The sequence below is a fragment of the Oncorhynchus clarkii genome, chromosome 1 (genome assembly GCF_045791955.1).
Source record: "Oncorhynchus clarkii lewisi isolate Uvic-CL-2024 chromosome 1, UVic_Ocla_1.0, whole genome shotgun sequence".
NCBI classification, from domain to species: domain Eukaryota; kingdom Metazoa; phylum Chordata; class Actinopteri; order Salmoniformes; family Salmonidae; genus Oncorhynchus; species Oncorhynchus clarkii.
The window spans coordinates 4,271,546-4,294,983 of NC_092147.1; the positions used below are offsets into that span (position 1 = coordinate 4,271,546).

Here is a 23,438-nt window from a genome sequence, read left to right on the forward strand (position 1 = left end):
ACGAAGCCATGAGGTCAAGGGAATTGTCTGTAGTGCTTTGAGACAGGATTGTGATCGAGGCACAGATCTGGGGAAGGGTACCAAAACATTTATGCAGCATTGAAGGTCCCCAAGAACACAGTGGACTCCATCATTCTGAAATGGAAGAAGTTTGGAACCTCCAAGAGACTTCCTAGAGGCTGGCCGGCCAAACTGAGCAATCATGGAAGAAGGGCCTTGGTCAGGGAGGTGACCAAGGACCCGTTCCTCTGTGGTGATGGGAGAACCTTCCAGAAGGACAACCATCTCTGCAGCACTTCACCAATTAGGCCTTTATGGTTTAGTGAACAGATGGAAGCTACTCCTCCGTAAAAGGTACATGACAGCCCACTTGGAGTTTACCAAAAGGTACCTAAAGGACTCTCAGACCATGAGAAACAAGATTCTCTGGTCTGATGAAACCAAGATTGAACTCTTTGGCCTGAAAGCCAAGCGTCACGTCTGGAGGAAATCTGGTACCATCCCTATGGTGAAGCATGGTGGTGGATTGAATGTCCTTGAGTGGCCCAACCAGAGCCCGGACTGGAACCCCATTGAACATCTCTGGAGAGACCTGAAAATAGCTGTGCAGCAACGCTCCCCAACCAACCTGACAGAGTTTAAAAGGATCTGCAGAGAAAATCTCCAAATACAGGTGTGCCAAGCTTGTAGCGTCATACTCAACAAGACTTGATGCTCTAAATCGCTGCCAAAGGTGCTTCAACAAAGTACTGAGTAAAGGGTCTGAATACTTATGTAAATGTGCTATCAGCTTTTTATTTTTTATAAAATTGGTAAAAACCTGTTTTTGTGATGTCATTATGGGGTATTGTGATGTCATTATGGGGTGTTGTGATGTCATTATGGGGTGTTGTGTGATGATTGATGAGGGAAAAAACTATTTAATACATTTTAGAATAAGGCTGTAATGTAACAAAACTGTTTATTAATTTTTTATTTATAAAAGGTTTTTCTCAATGAGATAAAATATATTTTCCAAGAGTGTGTGTGTGTGTGTGTGTGTGTGTGTGTGTGTGTGTGTGTGTGTTATATATTAATCCAGCACCCCAGTACTAACCTGTCGTCCAGCTCCACTCTCTTCATGCTGTGTAGATGCATGACAGCCAGAACAATGGCTACCAGGAAGATGACAGCACAGCAGACCCCAACACTGATATAAAACACCCTGGTAGAGGTGGTAGGAATGGACACTCCATCTGGAGGAGAGAGATGGTCAGAGGTTAGAGAGAGAGAGACAGACAGCACACCCCAACACTGATATAGAACAACCTGGTGGATGTGGTAGGAATGGACACTCCATCTGGAGGAGAGAGAGGGATAGAGGTCAGAGGTTAGAGAGAGAGACAGCACAGCAGACCCCAACACTGATATAGAACAACCTGGTGGATGTGGTAGGAATGGACACTCCATCTGGAGGAGAGAGAGGGATAGAGGTCAGAGGTTAGAGAGAGAGAGAGACAGCACAGCAGACCCCAACACTGATATAGAACACCTGGTGGAGGTGGTAGGAATGGACACTCCATCTGGAGGAGAGAGAGGGATAGAGGTCAGAGGTTAGAGAGAGAGAGAGACAGCACACCAGACCCTGACACTGATATAAAACACCCTGGTGGAAGTGGTAGGAATGGACACTCCACCTGGAGGAGGGAAGACATCACAGACCAAATATAGCAGAGAGCGAGATTAAAGAGGGAGATGTGACAGACATGCAGAAATACCAGAGGCTTTGATCCAGGCTCTGTCTGAAAGAGCTCCCCTCAGGGTACCTGGAAAAGCCTCTCCTAACACCCAGTGTCTTTCTGAAAGCTTTCATCTTTGTGTCTGTTAAAAGCCTCTCCTCTAGCTTACCTTTCCAGTCTCCACTCCACCCTACCAGCCTCCTCTCCACCCCTCTTCACCCTACCAGTCTCCTCTTCACCCTACCAGTCTCCTCTCCACCCTACCAGTCTCCACTCCACTCTACCAGTCTCCACTCCACTCTACCAGACTCCTCTCCACCCCTCTTCACCCTACCAGTCTCCACTCCACCCTACCAGTCTCCTCTCCACCCTACCAGTCTCCACTCCACTCTACCAGTCTCCTCTCCACCCCTCTTCACCCTACCAGTCTCCACTCCACTCTACCAGTCTCCTCTCCACCCCTCTTCACCCTACCAGTCTCCACTCCACCCTACCAGTCTCCTCTCCACCCTACCAGTCTCCTCTCCACCCTACCAGTCTCCTCTCCACCCCTCTCCACCCTACCAGTCTCCTCTCCACCCTACCAGTCTCCTCTCCACCCTACCAGTCTCCTCTTCACCCTACCAGTCTCCTCTTCACCCTACCAGTCTCCTCTTCACCCTACCAGTCTCCTCTCCACCCTACCAGTCTCCTCTCCACCCTACCAGTCTCCTCTTCACCCTACCAGTCTCCTCTCCACCCTACCAGTCTCCTCTCCACCCTACCAGTCTCCTCTCCACCCCTCTCCACCCTACCAGTCTCCTCTCCACCCTACCAGTCTCCTCTTCACCCTACCAGTCTCCTCTTCACCCTACCAGTCTCCTCTCCACCCTACCAGTCTCCTCTTCACCCTACCAGTCTCCTCTCCACCCTACCAGTCTCCTCTCCACCCTACCAGTCTCCTCTCCACCCCTCTCCACCCTACCAGTCTCCTCTCCACCCTACCAGTCTCCTCTCCACCCTGCCAGTCTCCTCTCCACCCTACCCTACCAGTCTCCTCTCCACCCCTCTCCACCCTACCAGTCTCCTCTCCACCCTACCAGTCTCCTCTCCACCCTACCAGTCTCCTCTCCACCCTACCAGTCTCCTCTCCACCCCTCTCCACCCTACCAGTCTCCTCTCCACCCTACCAGTCTCCTCTCCACCCTACCAGTCTCCTCTCCACCCTACCAGTCTCCTCTCCACCCTACCAGTCTCCTCTCCACCCTACCAGTCTCCTCTCCACCCTACCAGTCTCCTCTTCACCCTACCAGTCTCCTCTTCACCCTACCAGTCTCCTCTCCACCCTACCAGTCTCCTCTCCACCCTACCAGTCTCCTCTCCACCCTACCAGTCTCCTCTCCACCCTACCAGTCTCCTCTCCACCCTACCAGTCTCCTCTCCACCCTACCAGTCTTCTCTCCACCCTACCAGTCTCCTCTCCACCCTACCAGTCTCCTCTCCACCCCTCTTCACCCTACCAGTCTCCTCTCCACCCTACCAGTCCCCTCTCCACCCTACCAGTCCCCTCTCCACCCTACCAGTCCCCTCTCCACCCTACCAGTCCCCTCTCCACCCTACCAGTCCCCTCTCCACCCTACCAGTCCCCTCTTCACCCTACCAGTCCCCTCTCCACCCTACCAGTCCCCTCTCCACCCTACCAGTCCCCTCTCCACCCTACCAGTCCCCTCTTCACCCTACCATTCTCCTCTCCACCCTACCAGTCCCCTCTCCACCCTACCAGTCTCCTCTTCACCCTACCAGTCTCCTCTTCACCCTACCAGTCTCCTCTTCACCCTACCAGTCCCCTCTCCACCCTACCAGTCCCCTCTCCACCCTACCAGTCCCCTCTTCACCCTACCAGTCCCCTCTCCACCCTACCAGTCCCCTCTCCACCCTACCAGTCTCCTCTTCACCCTACCAGTCTCCTCTTCACCCTACCAGTCCCCTCTCCACCCTACCAGTCTCCTCTTCACCCTACCAGTCCCCTCTCCACCCTACCAGTCCCCTCTCCACCCTACCAGTCCCCTCTCCACCCTACCAGTCTCCTCTTCACCCTACCAGTCTCCTCTTCACCCTACCAGTCCCCTCTCCACCCTACCAGTCCCCTCTCCACCCCTCAGTATATGCTGTGGTCCTATGCATAGACATACTTACTCTCTGGCCGCTGAACGGTCTTATTGTTGGAGACGGGAGGGATCTTCAGATCAGGATCTATTCCTGTTAAGAGAGGAGAAGAAGAGTCATACAGGAAACTCTTGGAAATGCTGTCATTGTAGATACTATCAGTAAACAGGATGGAGAAGTAACAGGAGTCAGCGAGACCTGTGTCCACAAGGCACCAGCCATGAAGCAACAACTCACCAACGCTTCAGACAAACTGAACATGTCTCAATCCCACTTTATGGGGCCTAGATGTGATACAACTAGGAAAGGGTACTACTTTGGGGATGTATTTTATGAGAAACTAGGTTAGTACAACTTAAGCCAGCCGCTTAACAGCACTAGACCGACAGACACACAGAGAGAGAGAGAGAGAGAGAGACACAGAGAGAGAGAGAGAGAGAGACACAGAGAGAGCGAGACAGAGAGAGCGAGACACAGAGAGAGCGAGACACAGAGAGAGCGAGACACAGAGAGAGCGAGCGACACAGAGAGAGCCTGAGAGAGAGACACACCGAGAGAGAGAGACACACCGAGAGAGAGAGAGAGACACACCGAGAGAGAGAGAGACACACACCGAGAGAGAGAGAGAGAGACACACACCGAGAGAGAGAGAGAGAGACACACACCGAGAGAGAGAGAGAGAGACACACCGAGAGAGAGAGAGACACACACCGAGAGAGAGACACACCGAGAGAGAGAGAGACACACCGAGAGAGAGAGACACACCGAGAGAGAGAGAGACACACCGAGAGAGAGAGAGACACACCGAGAGAGAGAGAGACACACCGAGAGAGAGACACACCGAGAGAGAGAGACCCTTGAATTGAATTGAATTGAATTGAGAGAGAGACACAGAGAGAGAGAGAGAGAGAGACACACACAGAGAGAGAGAGAGAGAGACACACACACAGAGAGAGAGAGAGAAAGACAGACACAGAGAGAGAGAGAAAGACAGACACACAGAGAGAGAGAGACAGAGAGAGAGACACAGACAGAGAGAGAGAAAGACATACACAGACACTAATCTCCTTGCCATCTCTTATTTGACTCGTGCTTAAAATAAGCAGAGTTTACATTAATTGGCCATTTCCTCCGAGTGAGCATATGACCAGCGGGCAGTGAGCCAGAGGAGTCAGCTTGTGTGTAATTACCTAGGAGTAGGACTGAAAATAGCAGCAGCAGAACTGCAGACAAACAGTTTCATTGCCCTCAGTATAACCCTTCCATTAACTCAGCACTACCGCCTGAGGGAGAGAACCATGGGATCACACAATTGATTACCATTCAGAATGCAGTTTTCCCTTCCCCACACACACCTCATTAAAGAGCGAGGACACGTGTGACAGTAGACACAGGGACAGAAAAGATACTTCACTCTAAATACAGCAAGTCTTACGTATGTGACATATTTTCCTCCTCTTGAAGTTGAGCACTGTGAAGTTGTTGGAATGGACGGTGAGGTTGAGTTGTACCGTCAGAACCACTTCCCCATCCACCTTTCCTGAGCAGAACAGGTCCACTCTGAACACTACACACACAGACACAGAGAGAGACAGAGACAGCGAGAGAGAGACAGAGAGAGAGAGACAGTGAGAGACAGCGAGAGACAGAGATCATGAGAGAGAGAGAGACAGCGAGAGAGAGATCGTGAGAGAGAGAGCGAGAGATAGAGAGACAGCGAGAGACAGAGACAGCGAGACAGCGAGAGAGACAGAGAGAGACAGAAAGATAGTGAGAGAGAGAGAGACAGCGAGAGACAGAGACAGCGAGAGACAGAGAGAGACAGAGAGACAGCGAGAGAGACAGCGAGAGAGACAGCGAGAGAGACAGCGAGAGAGACAGCGAGAGAGACAGCGAGAGAGACAGCGAGAGAGACAGCGAGAGACAGCGAGAGAGAGAGAGAGACAGCGAGAGAGAGAGAGAGACAGCGAGAGAGAGAGAGAGACAGCGAGAGAGAGAGAGACAGCGAGAGAGAGAGAGACAGCGAGACAGCGAGAGACAGCGAGAGACAGAGAGACAGCGAGAGACAGAGAGACAGCGAGAGACAGCGAGAGACAGCGAGAGACAGAGACAGCGAGAGAGACAGACAGCGAGAGAGAGACAGCGAGAGACAGAGAGACAGCAAGATAGTGAGAGAGATGTCTTTATTGTTTTGAAACTTCTGTATGTGTAATGTTTACTGTTAATTTTTATTGTTTATTTCACTTTTGTATAGTATCTACCTCACTTGCTTTGGCAATGTTAACACATGTTTACCACGCCAATAAAGCCCTTGAATTGAATTGAATTGAGAGACAGACCGAAGGGGGGGCAGAAAGACTCACCAATATATATCTGTTTATTTATCTTCCCCTTATACAGATAATTGCACATTTCTACACATACAGAGCCTTCAGAAAGTATTGACCCCTTGACTTTGAGCCTGAATTCAAGATGGATTTAATTAAATATTCTCTCCCACCCATCTACACACAATTCTCCCTAACGACAAAGTGAACACATGTTTTTAAGGCATTTTTGCAAGTGTATTGAAAAATAAATGCAGAAATATCTCATTTACATAAGTATTCACACCCCTGATTCAATACTTTATAGAAGCACTTTTGGCAGCCATTACAGCTGTGAGTCTTTCTGGGTAAAGTCTCTAAAGATCTTTCCACACCTGGATTGTGCAACATTTGACCATTGTTCTTTTCAACATTCTTCAAGCTCTGCCAAATTGGTTGTTGATCATTGCCAGACAACTACTTTCAGGTCTTGACATAGATTTAAAAGTTTATTTAAGTCAAAACTGTAACTCAGGAACAGTCACTGTCTCCTTGGTAAGCAACTCCAGTGTATATTTGGCCTTGTGTTTTAGGTTATTGTCCTGCTGAAAGGTGAATTCATCTCCCAGACTGAACCATTCAACTCTGTTTTAAAGTCACCATTGGCCTCATGGTGAAATCCCCCAGCGGTTTCCTTCCTCTCCGGCAACTGAGTTAGGAAGGACGACTGTATCTTTGTAATGACTGGGTGTATTTAATAACGTTGCCTATCGACCAATAGGTGCCCTTCTTTGCAAGACATTGGAAAACCTCCCTGGTCTTTATGGTTGAATCTGTATTTGAAATTCCGCTGCTCAACTGAGGGACCTTACAGATAATTGTATGTGTGGGGTACAGATATGAGGGACCTTACAGATAATTGTATGTGTGGGGTACAGATATGAGGGACCTTACAGATAATTGTATGTGTGGGGTACAGAGATGAGGGACCTTACAGATAATTGTATGTGTGGGGTACAGAGATGAGGTAGTCGTTGAAAATCATGTTAAACACCATTATTGAACAGAGTGAGTCCATGCAACTTATTATGTGACTTGATAAGCACATTTTTACTCCTGAACGTATTTAGGCTTGACATAACAAAGGGGTTGAATACTTAATGACTCAAAACATTTCACATTTATAAACATTTCAAAAAACATAATTCCACTGTGACATTATGGGGTTTTGAGTGGTAATTTCACCCATAGTTAAAGTCAGGCTGTAACACAACATGAAAATAGACCAGGGGTGTGAATACTTTCTGAAGGAAGTGCTGATTGGTTGACAGACCTGAGGCTGTGCGAGGCACCTCCCCCTGGGTAGAGATGTTGCTTTGTGGTTGGTTCATAGCTGCAGGGTTGTCCACATGGAAACCCATCTGGTAATCAACCTGCAGGAGAGGAGAGGACGATCAGAGTGTGTGTGTGTGGGGGGCCTATTGACTGGCGTCCCGCGAGACGGCAGGGCAGCGAGACAGCAGGGCAGCGAGACAGCAGGGAGACAGCAGGGCTGCGAGACAGCAGGGCAGCGAGACAGCAGGGCAGCGAGACAGCAGGGCAGCGAGACAGCAGGGCAGAGAGACAGCAGGGCAGAGAGACAGCAGGGCAGAGAGACAGCAGGGCAGAGAGACAGCAGGGCAGCGAGACAGCAGGGCTGGTTGGGTTATGTTTTGGAGGACGCACGGCTCTCGACCGTCGCCTCTCCCGAGTCTGTATGGGAGATGCAGCGATGAGACAAGACTAACTACCAATTGGATATGACGAATTGGATATATATATTTTTTTAACTATCTGATGTGCTAGATGCCTTGCTTATAAAAAATATATTTTTTAAATCCACTGATATGCTTCATTCATTTTTACTGCAGCTCTCTGCCCCCTTTGACTGATGAATCACCCATATTTCTAACCTGCTGATTATATCTGGTACTATCCCCAAGGTTTGGCAGGCGTACCACGACCTTTGTGACCTGAATCATTATCCGCCCATTTCTAAACCTTCTTGCTAAAATATTAGAATCTTTGAACTCTATTCTAAAACGTACATAGTTATAAATGATGTCGACTGTACGGATAAAAGGCAACATTGTGCTTCCCTCACTGCTAATTCAGAGGCTTTCCATACCGTCGATCACTCACTGCTAATTCAGAGGCTTTCCATACCGTCGATCACTCACTGCTAATTCAGAGGCTTTCCATACCGTCGATCACTCACTGCTAATTCAGAGGCTTTCCATACCGTTTATCACTCACTGCTAATTCAGAGGCTTTCCATACCGTCGATCACTCACTGCTAATTCAGAGGCTTTCCATACCGTCGATCACTCACTGCTAATTCAGAGGCTTTCCATACCGTTTATCACTCACTGCTAATTCAGAGGCTTTCCATACCGTCGATCACTCACTGCTAATTCAGAGGCTTTCCATACCGTTGATCCCTCACTGCTAATTCAGAGGCTTTCCATACCGTCGATCACTCACTGCTAATTCAGAGGCTTTCCATACCGTTGATCACTCACTGCTAATTCAGAGGCTTTCCATACCGTTGATCACTCACTGCTAATTCAGAGGCTTTCCATACCGTTGATCCCTCACTGCTAATTCAGAGGCTTTCCATACCGTCGATCACTCACTGCTAATTCAGAGGCTTTCCATACCGTTGATCACTCACTGCTAATTCAGAGGCTTTCCATACCGTTGATCACTCACTGCTAATTCAGAGGCTTTCCATACCGTCGATCACTCACTGCTAATTCAGAGGCTTTCCATACCGTCGATCACTCACTGCTAATTCAGAGGCTTTCCATACCGTCGATCAATCACTGCTAATTCAGAGGCTTTCCATACCGTCAATCACTCACTGTTAATTCAGAGGCTTTCCATATCGTTGATCACTCACTGCTAATTCAGAGGCTTTCCATACTGTCGATCACTCACTGCTAATTCAGAGGCTTTCCATACCGTCGATCACTCACTGCTAATTCAGAGGCTTTCCATACCGTCGATCACTCACTGCTAATTCAGAGGCTTTCCATACCGTTGATCACTCACTGCTAATTCAGAGGCTTTCCATACTGTTGATCACTCACTGCTAATTCAGAGGCTTTCCATACCGTTGATCACTCACTGCTAATTCAGAGGCTTTCAATACCGTTGATCACTCACTGCTAATTCAGAGGCTTTCCATACCATCGATCACTCACTGTTAATTCAGAGGCTTTCCATACCGTTGATCCCTCACTGCTAATTCAGAGGCTTTCCATACCGTTGATCACTCACTGCTAATTCAGAGGCTTTCCATACCGTCGATCACTCACTGCTAATTCAGAGGCTTTCCATACCGTTGATCACTCACTGCTAATTCAGAGGCTTTCCATACCGTCGATCACTCACTGCTAATTCAGAGGCTTTCCATACCGTTGATCACTCACTGCTAATTCAGAGGCTTTCCATACCGTCGATCACTCACTGCTAATTCAGAGGCTTTCCATACCGTTGATCACTCACTGCTAATTCAGAGGCTTTCCATACCGTTGATCACTCACTGCTAATTCAGAGGCTTTCCATACCGTCGATCACTCACTGCTATTTCAGAGGCTTTCCATACCGTTGATCACTCACTGCTAATTGAGGCTATCCTCAATTGGCCAAGACCAGGCTGCATGTCACTGGTTTAAACACGACCTCACAGATAGAACTCAATGTGCATAATATTTTACCTACACTTGTATTCTGATACTGTCGTGCATGATATCGCCCCCACAGGTAGCTCTCTGAACTACAGTCTGCCTTTGTATTACAGAAAAACGTTGACCGGAAATGAGTACTGAATGCCGGTAAAACTAAGTACATGTTTTCTCTAGAGCACATAAAAAATTACGTTGATGATTTCAGCATACGTACTTTGGACGGTGCCCATAATGATCGTGTCTCTGCTTACAAATATATGGGCCTCTGGCTATATAAAAAAAATGTATTTTAAAAAGCATAGTGAAGAGTTAGTTAAGAAGCAGAGAATAAAAATGGCCGTCTTTTATAGAAACAGGTCCTGCCTCTCGCTACATAGTAGAAAGAAGCTGGTTGGTTCTCTGTGATGTCATCACAACATTCTCTATCAGACAGCTGGTTGGTCCTCTGTGATGTCATCCCCACATTCTCTATCAGACAGCTGGTTGGTCCTCTGTGATGTCATCCCCACATTCTCTATCAGACAGCTGGTTGGTCCTCTGTGATGTCATCACCACATTCTCTATCAGACAGCTGGTTTGTCCTCTGTGATGTCATCCCCACATTATCTTTCAGACAGCTGGTTGGTCCTCGGTGATGTCATCCCCACATTCTCTATCAGACAGCTGGTTGGTCCTCTGATGTCATCACCACGTTCTCTATCAGACAGCTGGTTGGTCCTCTGTGATGTCATCACCACATTCTCTATCAGACAGCTGGTTGGTCCTCTGTGATGTCATCACCACATTCTCTATCAGACAGCTGGTTGGTCCTCTGTGATGTCATCATCACATTCTCTATCAGACAGCTGGTTGGTCCTCTGTGATGTCATCACCACATTCTCTATCAGACAGCTGGTTGGTCCTCTGTGATGTCATCACCACGTTCTCTATCAGACAGCTGGTTGGTCCTCTGTGATGTCATCCCCACATTCTCTATCAGACAGCTGGTTGGTCCTCTGTGATGTCATCACCACATTCTCTATCAGACAGCTGGTTTGTCCTCTGTGATGTCATCCCCACATTATCTTTCAGACAGCTGGTTGGTCCTCTGTGATGTCATCCCCACATTCTCTATCAGACAGCTGGTTGGTCCTCTGATGTCATCACCACGTTCTCTATCAGACAGCTGGTTGGTCCTCTGTGATGTCATCACCACATTCTCTATCAGACAGCTGGTTGGTCCTCTGTGATGTCATCACCACATTCTCTATCAGACAGCTGGTTGGTCCTCTGTGATGTCATCACCACGTTCTCTATCAGACAGCTGGTTGGTCCTCTGTGATGTCATCACCACATTCTCTATCAGACAGCTGGTTGGTCCTCTGATGTCATCACCACGTTCTCTATCAGACAGCTGGTTGGTCCTCTGTGATGTCATCCCCACATTCTCTATCAGACAGCTGGTTGGTCCTCTGATGTCATCACCACGTTCTCTATCAGACAGCTGGTTGGTCCTCTGTGATGTCATCACCACATTCTCTATCAGACAGCTGGTTGGTCCTCTGTGATGTCATCACCACGTTCTCTATCAGACAGCTGGTTGGTCCTCTGTGATGTCATCACCACATTCTCTATCAGACAGCTGGCTGGACCTCTGTGATGTCATCACCACATTTTCTATCAGACAGCTGGTTGGTCCTCTGTGGTGTGTGTGTGTGTGAGTGTGTGTGTGAGTGTGTGTACCTTATCCTTGGAGCGCCAGGTGAAGTGCAGGCTGTTGGTCTCGCTGGGTACAGGCAGGATGAAGGAGAGAGCATAGTGGTTTACCACGTCATCCCTCACGTAGTACAGCTCTGCATCTAGACCTGCAACACACACACACACACACACACCTAGTCTCTCACACACCTGTTCAAAATCACATCCTTATTGGTCACATACACATGGTTAGCAGATGTTAATGCGAGTGTAGTGAAATGCTTGTGTTTCTAGTTCCGACAGTGCAGTAATATCTAACAAGTAATCTAACAATTCCCCAACAACTACCTAATACACACAAATCTAAAAAGGGGTGAATGAGAATATGTACATATAAATATATGGAAACTATAGAACAGGGTTGTCACAATAACATAGTTACCAACCAAAACATCCTCAATGAAATGAGGTAAAGTGAGTCATAACACACTATGGTGGGTTCTTCAGCTCTGAACCCAGCATACACTCACAAAGAGCCCTGCCTGCAATAGGCCTACAGTTGATGACTTATCCAGAGACCGAACGACGAGCAGACAATAGAAGCTCAAAATTGGGGAATCTCCATAGAAAGTGTATTTTAGTCCATAAAATTAGGCCTAATCTGTGTCCGGTAAACTGGCATTTAGGTCCAACACCACATCAAATATAGAATAACATTCCATTCTAGGTCTCCTTCCCATCGCTGGCTTGCAAACTAACAGCTGTTAGAAGTTGGGGAGCTCTTTTAAGGCACAAATCAAAACACATCAAAAACACTCAAGTGAGGCAACCCTTGAAATATGACAGCAATTTCCTATCCAGGAGAAATTTGGGTTAGTGAAGGCTTACGTGGGAAATTGAGGAATTGCTTTCCATAAAATACACAGATCCTGAGGAATCTCTCTATTAAATATATATATATATATATATATATGGAGAGGTCTACCACTAGTAGACTGAACACAGTCTTGTAGAGACAGTCTACCAGTAGACTGTAGTTCTGACGGCAGCACGGACTCCCCTTGACTATAATCGTGCTGTATTAAACTCAGGAGGACATGTTGTCAGACACGGATCTCCTCTGTTACATCGTCATTAGAACACGTACAAAGTTCTAGAACAAAAAGTATCCCCAGACGTCCATGTTGCCTGTCTGTGTACAGCTCTTCCCAAACACAGCCTGGGTTGTCACAGATACCACTGTTGGCACTAGCAACAAGGCACAAAGGATGGAGGGCAAAATAAGTAAAAATTATCAAGACATTTTTAAAACATGTATTTCGAAAGCAAAACCATAAAGGAAAGTTATGAAAGTTGCCAATCGCAATATAAAAGTCAAGAGAAGAAAAAGCCTAGGAGGAGAGTGGACTAGAAACGATTCGGTTGACCGTTTTGTGTGTGGATTAATTGTCGGAGTAGAGGACCTTGTGCATTTCAGGTAAAATAACAACTCAATGTTTATATCCCAGGACAAATTAGCTAGCAAGTGCAAGCTAGCTAGCTAAATTGCCATAAAGGTTTAATGATTTTCGACCTGTCCCCCAAATTAATGTAATTGGTTCAGAGTTTGTTTTGATATTTTAACCTGCTTGTCGTGATCACGTTTGGTGTAGGGGGGGAACAAAATAAATGTATGTACAATGGCGCACACGCGCGGCCGGTTCAGGTTCCGTGTTACCGCCACTGACCGCGGTCGTCTTTCAGTCACCCACATGAGTATAACCAATGAGGAGATGGCACGTGGGTACCTGCTTCTATAAACCAATGAGGAGATGGCACGTGGGTACCTGCTTCTATAAACCAATGAGGAGATGGGAGAGGCAGGACTTGCAGCGCGATCTGCATCAGAAATAGAACTGACTTCTATTTTAGCCCTTGGCAACGCAGACGCTCGTTGGTGCGCGCGAGCAGTGTGGGTGCAATAATTGAATAATATAGATTTCTACATTTATTTTTTCAACACTCGTGCACACGACACAAGCAGTGTGTTCAGCCTGTAACACTACTAGGGCTGTCGCCAACGCCCAAAAAATCTTGGACGACCAAAAGTAGTCTGTTCTTCCAAACAATCGATTGGACAACATTTTTTAAAAGATCAAGATAACCATTAATTAAAAAAGAAAATGACTGAACCCTCCTCCTCCCGCTCCTACTGGCATCCTACCATTACTCACATGAAATGGCAGGTAATAGGCTTTAAGTGGAATGCCAATTTTATCTTACCATTTCTACTGATCTGCGTGTCAGTTGTGGTTTTCAGACACACATTTCTGTGAAACAGTTTCAGTTTCATCTCAAAAAAACTATTTTTGTGGAATGCAGTGATTGGTTTTTGCCACATATAAAATGGGACCTAGTGTCATCCCAAGCAATTTGACTCCAGTTTGCCAAAAAAAGCACCTGGAAGCATTTGGATGATCATCAAGACTCTGGGAAGAATGTTCTTCGGACGTCATGGGTCAGGAATGCACCAGCGTGAACATTTCACTCGCATTTGTGAATTTAATTTTAAAAAAGAGTCAAGTATGATCACATGTATAGTAAAATAACTTCTGCAGTTTTGTTTCATAGCTGGTAAATAAATAAAACAAATCTAAAAGTCAAAGAACTATGAATCCTAGAACGTATCCCACCTCGCACTGCAACACTGCCTGGCTGGGCCGTGCGCACATGAAGAGCTCAGTGAAACATTCATTTTTAGAAGTGCTGCAACACAGCTGAACAGCATAAAAAGTTGGTCTAATTTACTTGAAATCAAAAGTCTACTGAAGTGAAACTTTGTACTTGTGTTTCTTGAATATTTACATAGTTTGAATATTTACATAGTTTGAATATTTACATAGTTTGAATATTTACATAGTTTTTCAATGTTTGCGTTTGAACTGCTCGGGAGAACTCCGCTACCATGTTACCACGGTAACCTCCCCCCTTTAAAAGGGGCAGGTGAAAATGTTGGTCTCTCATCTGTGCCATTTTGGTTAAAAGACACTGAAATAAAATTAAATATAACACTTCTTAATAGGAATACATTTATTGTTTTAGAAACATTACAAAGCAAATGTACAAAATATTTAATTTTAGGCCCTGTTCACACCGGAGTCAATACCCTGGCAGCGATTACAGCTGAGGGTCTTTCTGGGTGAGTCTCTAAGAGCGATTACAGCTGAGAGTCTTTCTGGGTGAGTCTCTAAGAGCGATTACAGCTGAGGGTCTTTCTGGGTGAGTCTCTAAGAGCGATTACAGCTGAGGGTCTTTCTGGGTGAGTCTCTAAGAGCGATTACAGCTGAGGGTCTTTCTGGGTGAGTCTCTAAGAGCGATTACAGCTGAGGGTCTTTCTGGGTGAGTCTCTAAGAGTGATTACAGCTGAGAGTCTTTCTGGGTGAGTCTCTAAGAGCGATTACAGCTGAGGGTCTTTCTGGGTGAGTCTCTAAGAGCACATGGATTGTAAAACATTTGCAGATTCTTGGATTTGTGTATGTGTGACATTCAGAGGGTGAATGCGCACAACAAAATATTTAAGTGCCTTTGAACGGGGTAGTAGGTGCCAGGCGCACCGGTTTGTGTCAAGAACTGCAACGCTGCTGGGTTTTTCACACTCAACAGTTTCCTGTGTGTATCAAGAATGGTCCACCACCCAAAGGACATCCAGGTAACTTGACACAACTGTAGGAAGCATTGGAGTCAACATGGACCAGCATCCCAGTTTGTCAGACCTGTTGTTATACTACACCCCCCCCCCCCCCCCCACAACACCCAGTTTGTCTGACATGTTGTTAAACTACACCCCCCCCCCCCAACACCCAGTTTGTCAGAAACATAAAGCATAAGCTGTGTGTATGTGTGTGTGTGTGTGTGTGTGTGTGTGTGTGTGTGTGTGTGGCGAGAGAGCATTAGCATGTATAGTATGGGGGATGTGTACATAGAGGTCAAGGATGCTGAACTGTAGAGACCAGTTCTCTGACCCCTGACTTTAACCCTCCCTGACCCCACGACCCTAAAGAGAGAAAGAGAAAGAGGGAAACAAATGGGAAAGAAAGGAGAGAAGGAAAATAAGAGGGAAGGAAGAGGAAGGGATAGGGATGTGCACAGTGTTTAAATGGTGGTACAGTGGGGTAAAACAGTATTTAGTCAGCCACCATTTGTGCAAGTTCTCCCACTTAAAAAGATGAGAGAGGCCTGTAATTTTCATCATGGGTACACTTCAACTATGACAGACAAAATGAGAAAAAAATCCATTAATGAATTTATTTGCAAATTATGGTGGAAAATAAGTATTTGGTCACCTACAAACAAGCAAGATTTCTGGCTCTCACAGACCTGTAACTTCTTCTTTAAGAGGCTCCTCTGTCCTCCACTCGTTACCTGTATTAATGGCACCTGTTTGAACTTGTTATCAGTAACCCAACCCTAACCCACAGTGTGTGAAAACCTTGTGAAGACTTACAGAAAACGTTTGACCTCTGTCATTGCCAACAAAGGGTATATAACAAAGTATTGAGATAAACTTTTGTTATTGACCAAATACTTATTTTCCACCATAATTTCCCTATTCCCTATATAGTGCACTACTTTAGACCAGAGCCCTATTCCCTATATAGTGCACTACTATAGACCAGAGCCCTAGTCCCTATATAGTGCACTACTTTAGACCAGAGCCCTATTCCCTATATAGTGCACTACTTTAGACCAGAGCCCTATTCCCTATATAGTGTACTACTTTAGACCAGAGCCCTATTCCCTATATAGTGCACTACTATAGACCAGAGCCCTATTCCCTATATAGTGCACTACTATAGACCAGAGCCCTATTCCCTATATAGTGCACTACTTTAGACCAGAGCCCTATTCCCTATATAGTGCACTACTTTAGACCAGAGCCCTATTCCCTATATAGTGCACTACTATAGACCAGAGCCCTATTCCCTATATAGTGCACTACTATAGACCAGAGCCCTATTCCCTATATAGTGCACTACTTTAGACCAGAGCCCTATTCCCTATGTAGTGCACTACTTTAGACCAGAGCCCTATTCCCTATATAGTGCACTACTATAGACCAGAGCCCTATCCCCTATATTGTGCAATACATTTGACCAGAGCCCTATTCCCTATATAGTGCACTAATTTAGACCAGAGCCCTATTCCCTATATATAGTGCACGAATTTAGACCAGAGCCCTATTCCCTATATAGTGCACTAATTTAGACCAGAGCCCTATTCCCTATATAGTGCACTACTATAGACCAGAGCCCTATCCCCTATATAGTGCACTACTTTAGACCAGAGCCCTATATAGTGTACTACTTTAGACCAGAGCCCTATTCCCTATACATAACTACTTCCGGCGCCGACAGAGATGGCCGCCTCGCTTCGCGTTCCTAGGAAACTATGCAGTTTTTTGTTTTTTTACGTGTTATTTCTTACATTAGTACCCCAGGTCATCTTAGGTTTCATTACATACAGTCGAGAAGAACTACTGAATATAAGATCAGCATCAACTCACCATCAGTACGACCAAGAATATGTTTTTCGCGACGCGGATCCTGTGTTCTGCCTTACAAACAGGACAACGGAGTGGATCCTATGCAGCGACCCAAAAAAACGACTCCGAAAGAGAGGGAAACGAGGCGGTCTTCTGGTCAGACTCCGGAGACGGGCACAGCGCGCACCACTCCCTAGCATTCTTCTTGCCAATGTCCAGTCTCTTGACAACAAGGTTGATGAAATCCGAGCAAGGGTAGCATTCCAGAGGGACATCAGAGACTGTAACGTTCTTTGCTTCACGGAAACGTGGCTTACTGGAGAGACGCAATCCGAAGCGGTGCAGCCAACAGGTTTCTCCACGCATCGCGCAGACAGGAAAAAACATCTTTCTGGTAAAAAGAGGGGCGGGGGCGTATGCCTTATGACTAACGTGACATGGTGCGATGAAAGAAACATACAGGAACTCAAATCCTTCTGTTCACCTGATTTAGAATTCCTCACAATCAAATGTAGACCGCATTATCTACCAAGAGAATTCTCTTCGATTATAATCACAGCCGTATATATCCCCCCCCAAGCAGACACATCGATGGCTCTGAACGAACTTTATTTAACTCTCTGCAAACTGGAAACAATTTATCCGGAGGCTGCATTCATTGTAGCTGGGGATTTTAACAAGGCTAATCTGAAAACAAGACTCCCCAAATTTTATCAGCATATCGATTGCGCAACCAGGGGAGGAAAGACCTTGGACCATTGTTACTCTAACTTCCGCGACGCATATAAGGCCCTGCCCCGCCCCCCTTTCGGAAAAGCTGACCACGACTCCATTTTGTTGATCCCTGCCTACAGACAGAAACTAAAACAAGAGGCTCCCACGCTGAGGTCTGTCCAACGCTGGTCCGACCAAGCTGACTCCACACTCCAAGACTGCTTCCATCACGTGGACTGGGAGATGTTTCGTATTGCGTCAGATAACAACATTGACGAATACGCTGATTCGGTGTGCGAGTTCATTAGAACGTGCGTTGAAGATGTCGTTCCCATAGCAACGATTAAAACATTCCCTAACCAGAAACCGTGGATTGATGGCAGCATTCGTGTGAAACTGAAAGCGCGAACCACTGCTTTTAATCAGGGCAAGGTGTCTGGTAACATGACCGAATACAAACAGTGCAGCTATTCCCTCCGCAAGGCTATCAAACAAGCTAAGCGCCAGTACAGAGACAAAGTAGAATCTCAATTCAACGGCTCAGACACAAGAGGCATGTGGCAGGGTCTACAGTCAATCACGGACTACAGGAAGAAACCCAGCCCAGTCACGGACCAGGATGTCTTGCTCCCAGGCAGACTAAATAACTTTTTTGCCCGCTTTGAGGACAATACAGTGCCACTGACACGGCCTGCAACGAAAACATGCGGTCTCTCCTTCACTGCAGCCGAGGTGAGTAAGACATTTAAACGTGTTAACCCTCGCAAGGCTGCAGGCCCAGATGGCATCCCCAGCCGCGCCCTCAGAGCATGCGCAGACCAGCTGGCCGGTGTGTTTACGGACATATTCAATCAATCCCTATACCAGTCTGCTGTTCCCACATGCTTCAAGAGGGCCACCATTGTTCCTGTTCCCAAGAAAGCTAAGGTAACTGAGCTAAATGACTACCGCCCCGTAGCACTCACATCCGTCATCATGAAGTGCTTTGAGAGACTAGTCAAGGACCATATCACCTCCACCCTACCTGACACCCTAGACCCACTCCAATTTGCTTACCGCCCAAATAGGTCCACAGACGATGCAATCTCAACCACACTGCACACTGCCCTAACCCATCTGGACAAGAGGAATACCTATGTGAGAATGCTGCTCATCGACTACAGCTCGGCATTCAACACCATAGTACCCTCCAAGCTCGTCATCAAGCTCGAGACCCTGGGTCTCGACCCCGCCCTGTGCAACTGGGTACTGGACTTCCTGACGGGCCGCCCCCAGGTGGTGAGGGTAGGCAACAACATCTCCTCCCCGCTGATCCTCAACACTGGGGCCCCACAAGGTTGCGTTCTGAGCCCTCTCCTGTACTCCTTGTTCACCCACGACTGCGTGGCCACGCACGCCTCCAACTCAATCATCAAGTTTGCGGACGACACAACAGTGGTAGGCTTGATTACCAACAACGATGAGACGGCCTACAGGGAGGAGGTGAGGGCCCTCGGAGTGTGGTGTCAGGAAAACAACCTCACACTCAACGTCAACAAAACTAAGGAGATGATTGTGGACTTCAGGAAACAGCAGAGGGAACACCCCCCTATCCACATCGATGGAACAGTAGTGGAGAGGGTAGCAAGTTTTAAGTTCCTCGGCATACACATCACAGACAAACTGAATTGGTCCACTCACACAGACAGCATCGTGAAGAAGGCGCAGCAGCGCCTCTTCAACCTCAGGAGGCTGAAGAAATTCGGCTTGTCACCAAAAGCACTCACAAACTTCTACAGATGCACAATCGAGAGCATCCTGGCGGGCTGTATCACCGCCTGGTATGGCAACTGCACCGCCCTCAACCGTAAGGCTCTCCAGAGGGTAGTGAGGTCTGCACAACGCATCACCGGGGGCAAACTACCTGCCCTCCAGGACACCTACACCACCCGATGTCACAGGAAGGCCATAAAGATCATCAAGGACATCAACCACCCGAGCCACTGCCTGTTCACCCCGCTATCATCCAGAAGGCGAGGTCAGTACAGGTGCATCAAAGCTGGGACCGAGAGACTGAAAAACAGCTTCTATCTCAAGGCCATCAGACTGTTAAACAGCCACCACTAACACTGAGTGGCTGCTGCCAACACACTGACACTGACTCAACTCCAGCCACTTTAATAATGGGAATTGATGGGAAATGATGTAAATATATCACTAGCCACTTTAAACAATGCTACCTTATATAAATGTTACTTACCCTACATTATTCATCTCATACGCATACGTATATACTGTACTCTATATCATCGACGGTATCCTTATGTAATACATGTATCACTAGCCACTTTATACTATACTATGCCACTTTGTTTACATACTCATCTCATTTGTACATACTGTACCCGATACCATCTACTGTATCTTGCCTATGCTGCTCTGTACCATCACTCATTCATATATCCTTATGTACATATTCTTTATCCCCTTACACTGTGTACAAGACAGTAGTTTTGGAATTGTTAGTTAGATTACTTGTTATTACTGCATTGTCGGAACTAGAAGCACAAGCATTTCGCTACACTCGCATTAACATCTGCTAACCATGTGTATGTGACAAATAAAATTTGATTTGATTTGATTTGATTTATATAGTGCACTAATTTAGACCAGAGCCCTATTCCCTATATAGTGCACTACTTTAGACCAGAGCCCTATTCCCTATATAGTGCACTACTTTAGACCAGAACCCTATTCCCTATATAGTACACAAATTTAGACCAGAGCCCTAGTCCCTATATAGTGCACTACTTTAGACCAGAGCCCTATTCTCTATATAGTGCACTACTTTAGACCAGAGCCCTATTCCCTATATAGTGCACTAATTTAGACCAGAGCCCTATTCCCTATATATAGTGCACGAATTGAGACCAGAGCCCTATTCCCTATATAGTGCACTACTTTAGACCAGAGCCCTATTCCCTATATAGTGCACTACTTTAGACCAGAGCCCTATTCCCTATATAGTGCACTACTTTAGACCAGAGCCCTATTCCCTATATAGTGTACTACTTTAGACCAGAGCCCTATTCCCTATATAGTGCACTACTATAGACCAGAGCCCTATTCCCTATATAGTGCACTACTATAGACCAGAGCCCTATTCCCTATATAGTGCACTACTTTAGACCAGAGCCCTATTCCCTATATAGTGCACTACTTTAGACCAGAGCCCTATTCCCTATATAGTGTACTACTTTAGACCAGAGCCCTATTCCCTATATAGTGCACTACTATAGACCAGAGCCCTATTCCCTATATAGTGCACTACTATAGACCAGAGCCCTATTCCCTATATAGTGCACTACTTTAGACCAGAGCCCTATTCCCAATGTAGTGCACTACTTTAGACCAGAGCCCTATTCCCTATATAGTGCACTACTATAGACCAGAGCCCTATCCCCTATATAGTGCAATACATTTGACCAGAGCCCTATTCCCTATATAGTGCACTAATTTAGACCAGAGCCCTATTCCCTATATATAGTGCACGAATTTAGACCAGAGCCCTATTCCCTATATAGTGCACTAATTTAGACCAGAGCCCTATTCCCTATATAGTGCACTACTATAGACCAGAGCCCTATCCCCTATATAGTGCACTACTTTAGACCAGAGCCCTATATAGTGTACTACTTTAGACCAGAGCCCTATTCCCTATATAGTGCACTAATTTAGACCAGAGCCCTATTCCCTATATAGTGCACTAATTTAGACCAGAGCCCTATTCCCTATATAGTGCACTACTTTAGACCAGAGCCCTATTCCCTATATAGTGCACTACTTTAGACCAGAGCCCTATTCCCTATATAGTGCACTAATTTAGACCAGAGCCCTATTCCCTATATAGTGCACTACTTTAGACCAGAGCTCTATTCCCTATATAGTGCACTAATTTAGACCAGAGCCCTATTCCCTATATAGTGCACTACTTTAGACCAGAGCCCTATTCCCTATTTATAGTGCACTACTATAGACCAGAGCCCTATTCCCTATATATAGTGCACTACTATAGACCAGAGCCCTATTCCCTATATATAGTGCACTACTATAGACCAGAGCCCTATTCCCTATATAGTGCACTACTTTAGACCAGAGCCCTATTCCCTATATAGTGCACTATTCCCTATATAGTGCACTACTTTAGACCAGAGCCCTAGTCCCTATATAGTGCACTACTTTAGACCAGAGCCCTATTCTCTATATAGTGCACTACTTTAGACCAGAGCCCTATTCCCTATATAGTGCACTACTTTAGACCAGAGCCCTATTCCCTATATAGTGCACTAATTTAGACCAGAGCCCTATTCCCTATATATAGTGCACGAATTGAGACCAGAGCCCTATTCCCTATATAGTGCACTACTTTAGACCAGAGCCCTATTCCCTATATAGTGCACTACTTTAGACCAGAGCCCTATTCCCTATATAGTGCACTACTTTAGACCAGAGCCCTATTCCCTATATAGTGCACTACTATAGACCAGAGCCCTATTCCCTATATAGTGCACTACTATAGACCAGAGCCCTATTCCCTATATAGTGCACTACTTTAGACCAGAGCCCTATTCCCTATATAGTGCACTACTTTAGACCAGAGCCCTATTCCCTATATAGTGTACTACTTTAGACCAGAGCCCTATTCCCTATATAGTGCACTACTATAGACCAGAGCCCTATTCCCTATATAGTGCACTACTATAGACCAGAGCCCTATTCCCTATATAGTGCACTACTTTAGACCAGAGCCCTATTCCCTATGTAGTGCACTACTTTAGACCAGAGCCCTATTCCCTATATAGTGCACTACTATAGACCAGAGCCCTATTCCCTATATAGTGCACTACTATAGACCAGAGCCCTATTCCCTATATAGTGCACTACTATAGACCAGAGCCCTATTCCCTATATAGTGCACTACTTTAGACCAGAGCCCTATTCCCTATGTAGTGCACTACTTTAGACCAGAGCCCTATCCCCTATATAGTGCAATACATTTGACCAGAGCCCTATTCCCTATATAGTGCACTAATTTAGACCAGAGCCCTATTCCCTATATATAGTGCACGAATTTAGACCAGAGCCCTATTCCCTATATAGTGCACTACTTTAGACCAGAGCCCTATTCCCTATATAGTGCACTACTATAGACCAGAGCCCTATCCCCTATATAGTGCACTACTTTAGACCAGAGCCCTATCCCCTATATAGTGCACTACCTTAGACCAGAGCCCTATTCCCTATATAGTGCACTACTATAGACCAGAGACCTATTCCCTATATAGTGCACTACTTTAGACCAGAGACCTATTCCCTATATAGTGCACTACTATAGACCAGAGCCCTATTCCCTATATAGTGCACATCAGGAAAATAGAACAGGGTGAACTAACTAGACAGATAGGTAGTCCAATACACTGTGGAGAACAGGGTGAACTAACTAGACAGATAGGTAGTCCAATACACTGTGGAGAACAGGGTGAACTAACTAGACAGATAGGTAGTCCAATACACTGTGGAGAACAGGGTGAACTAACTAGACAGATAGGTAGTCCAATAGACTGTGGAGAACAGGGTGAACTAACTA

At 46.2% G+C, this 23,438-nt stretch overlaps 1 protein-coding gene across 5 annotated transcripts in view; it reads right to left on the minus strand.

Moving 5' to 3' along the window:
* Positions 1 to 23,438, minus strand: part of LOC139414767 (tyrosine-protein kinase RYK-like) — a 146,765-nt gene that overhangs the window by 71,472 nt on the left and 51,855 nt on the right. For all 5 annotated transcript variants that reach the window (XR_011634910.1, XR_011634911.1, XR_011634912.1 and 2 more), the window contains exons 2-6: positions 11,623 to 11,744; positions 7,503 to 7,602; positions 5,299 to 5,430; positions 3,894 to 3,956; positions 1,097 to 1,235 (exon numbers count right to left, since the gene is read on the minus strand). Coding sequence is in view for 1 of the 5 variants with exons in the window: in XM_071162435.1 (XP_071018536.1) it covers positions 1,097 to 1,235; positions 3,894 to 3,956; positions 5,299 to 5,430; positions 7,503 to 7,602; positions 11,623 to 11,744 (556 nt within the window). In the remaining 4 variants the exon portion in view is untranslated. The remainder of the gene's footprint in view (positions 1 to 1,096; positions 1,236 to 3,893; positions 3,957 to 5,298; positions 5,431 to 7,502; positions 7,603 to 11,622; positions 11,745 to 23,438) is intronic.